This window comes from Propithecus coquereli, unplaced genomic scaffold, assembly GCF_000956105.1.
Source record: "Propithecus coquereli isolate 6110/MARCELLA unplaced genomic scaffold, Pcoq_1.0 Scaffold299, whole genome shotgun sequence".
Taxonomy (NCBI): Eukaryota; Metazoa; Chordata; class Mammalia; order Primates; family Indriidae; genus Propithecus; species Propithecus coquereli.
Window position 1 is genome coordinate 2288585 of NW_012148607.1, and position 2637 is coordinate 2291221.

Sequence of the window (2637 nt, forward strand, 5' to 3'; positions counted from 1 at the left end):
TTGGGAGGCTGAGGCAGAAGGATCACCTGAGCCCAGGAGTTTGAGGTTGCTGTAAGCTAGGCTGATGCCACAGCACTCACTCTAGCCCAGGCAAAAGAATGAGACTCTGTCTCAAAAAAAAAAAAAGAGACGAGAAGAGGAAGAATATTTTATACAGATGAAGGATAAAATACAGTGAGTTATGTACATGTTCAACATCTCGTCCACTTGCTTAAGGAAGTGAGTTTTTTTCTGATTAGTCTGAAATGCAGCTATCTCTGAATTTCACACATTATTTTAATATCAAACTTTCTTAAAAGCAGACATTTTGATAAAAGCTTAGCATGATAGGTTTCAGATAATAGAAAAAAAAAGATGGAGAGCTCTTATTAAAACACAGATGTCGTCTGTAAATAGAATTGGAAAAATACTGTCAGTGAGCTCTTTGTATATAAATGTTTCTTTTTACTTATCCATGCAGGATCTGAAAAGGGAAGCTACTTCTCTTTCATCAATCACGAGGTGCATGACAACAGAATCATTGATGCACTGAGAAGAGAGTTGGGTTCCAAATCTCACTCAGTGATCTAGAAGAGGAGAGAGGCAGCCAGTGCTCTACCTCAGTTTTTCTGATCAGGGTTCCTGTGGCTCTGAGTGTTTTGCCTCAATCCCACTTCCCCTCTTCTTTATGGCCTCCAAAATATTATTTCTTTGAATTCTAAGATAAGCTGTGATGTCTGTCCTGTTTTAAAAGCTGTATTAAACTTCTGGGGCTATTGTCATTACAAGGAATTTCTGGAGGTTAAAGAGTGAAATAGGTTGTCACATTTTCTATTGGAATTCACATGTGATCAAGTATAACATATTGAAATAATATTCCTAAAGTTCATAGGATGATGACATTTTTGTATATCAAGTCCTCTCTGTTGCGCAAGTTCTGAAGTGAATTTTTTTTTAATCAGAAAGTAGTGAGATTTTTGTACTGCCTCATTCATAATTCCTCAGCAGGGAACACACACATCTCAGTGAATAATGGAGTTTCTTTTGAGTAAGATAAAATATTTCCCCTGGTAGTCTCATTTTGCTACTACTGAGACCACATTTAGAGGGTGAAAACATAGTTTTTTTTTTTTTTTTACAAGTAAAGTATTATGTTTTTTAAACCTGTGCAGTGTGCATCGAAATGATCAAACAATATTTACACATGGAAAATAGATTGAATTCTACAGAGGATGAATGCTTTTAGAAGTAGACTTTTGTAGCTAGTGGGCATGCTGCATACTGAGGCAAGAGGATGTCTTGAGCCCAGGTGTTAGAGGCTGCAGTGCACTATGATGGTGCTAGTGGTGTGGCCCGTGTTTGTTGTATTTAACTTGAATATGTTTAAATAATTATAATGTTATTTGGGTAGAGTTAATACAATATTAGCTATAAAAGTTTCACTGACTTTTTTCTATGTTTAACATACAATGCTTTTTTTCTTATAGATATATTTTTATGGGGCTTGGGGGAGACTTTCAGTATGTAGGTTTAGTGTCTTATAAAGACAGTTTTATAGTTCATGAAGCATTATATAAGGCTTATGCATATATCTTTTTTGTGCACACTTAAAAGTTCCACAGAAGGGAATTTTTCTGTTGGTATCGTAAGACTCACTGATGTCAGTCATAAGGAAGCAGCCTAAAAACTTTCCCGCATATTTTTCCTAAAGTATTAAAAAAAAGATGTGATTTCTTGAGATGTTATTAACGATGTTTTTCTGGTCAACACAATGTGAAACAATTTTGGTCTTGGATAGAATAAATTCATCTTCATTAATGGAAGTGAGACGTTAATGTAATTGGATGTCATTTTATCTAAACTGGCACTAACATATCTTGGCATGTTCTACATTTGGAGACTTTGACCTTATGTATAACTGCTACCCTTTGACCCTCTTTTCTTGGTTTGTTTTATTTGCTAGGTGCGCCACCGAGCTTCTGGTCAGGTGATGGCTCTTAAAATGAACACGTTGAGCAGCAACCGGGCAAACATGTTGAAAGAAGTGCAGCTCATGAATCGACTCTCCCATCCCAACATCCTTAGGTAATGGCTTTTCCTTCCTTTTGGAGACCAGTGAGAAAGCTAAAACATTGGAGGCTTGCTAGAATAGCACTGACAGCTAAAGAGACGGATTCAAGATTTCTCATGCTGAATCTGTCTTGCTGGGTATTTAGTGATACTCTACGTCTTTTTCTACTCACTGAGACTTAATTTCCTGGTAATTAACTGCATTTAATAAAGCAACTTCCTCTGTCTGTCAAGTTGTTTTACTCTGATTAGAACATTAGTAGCAACTCATTCAACAGTTGTTTCCTATTGCTGATTAGTAATTTATCATAGAGAAAAGACTGATCTTCATGTGGCTATTTAATTTTCCTAACTGCTTTATGAGGAATCATAATTAAATCAGTGAGTGAAAATAAAAGTGAAATTATGCCCTCAAACTATCTACCCTTAATTTTAGCACTCACTTGAGGAGATGCAGTTTGCCTTTTAGAATTATTATTTTTTTTTTTTTGGAGACAAAGTCTCACTGTGTTACCCAGGCTAGAGTGCCATGGCATCATCCTAGCTCACAGCAACTTCAAACTCCTGGGCTCAAGCAATCCTTCTGCC

General features: G+C 36.3%; 1 protein-coding gene across 1 annotated transcript in view; it reads left to right on the forward strand.

Moving 5' to 3' along the window:
• Positions 1-1948: 1948 nt before the first annotated feature.
• The window catches only part of TESK2 (testis-specific kinase 2), an 86273-nt gene continuing 85584 nt past the window's right edge, over positions 1949-2637 (forward strand). The window contains exon 1 of the mRNA XM_012648968.1: positions 1949-2064. Within this exon, the coding sequence (XP_012504422.1) occupies positions 1970-2064 (95 nt within the window). The 5' untranslated portion in view covers positions 1949-1969. The remainder of the gene's footprint in view (positions 2065-2637) is intronic.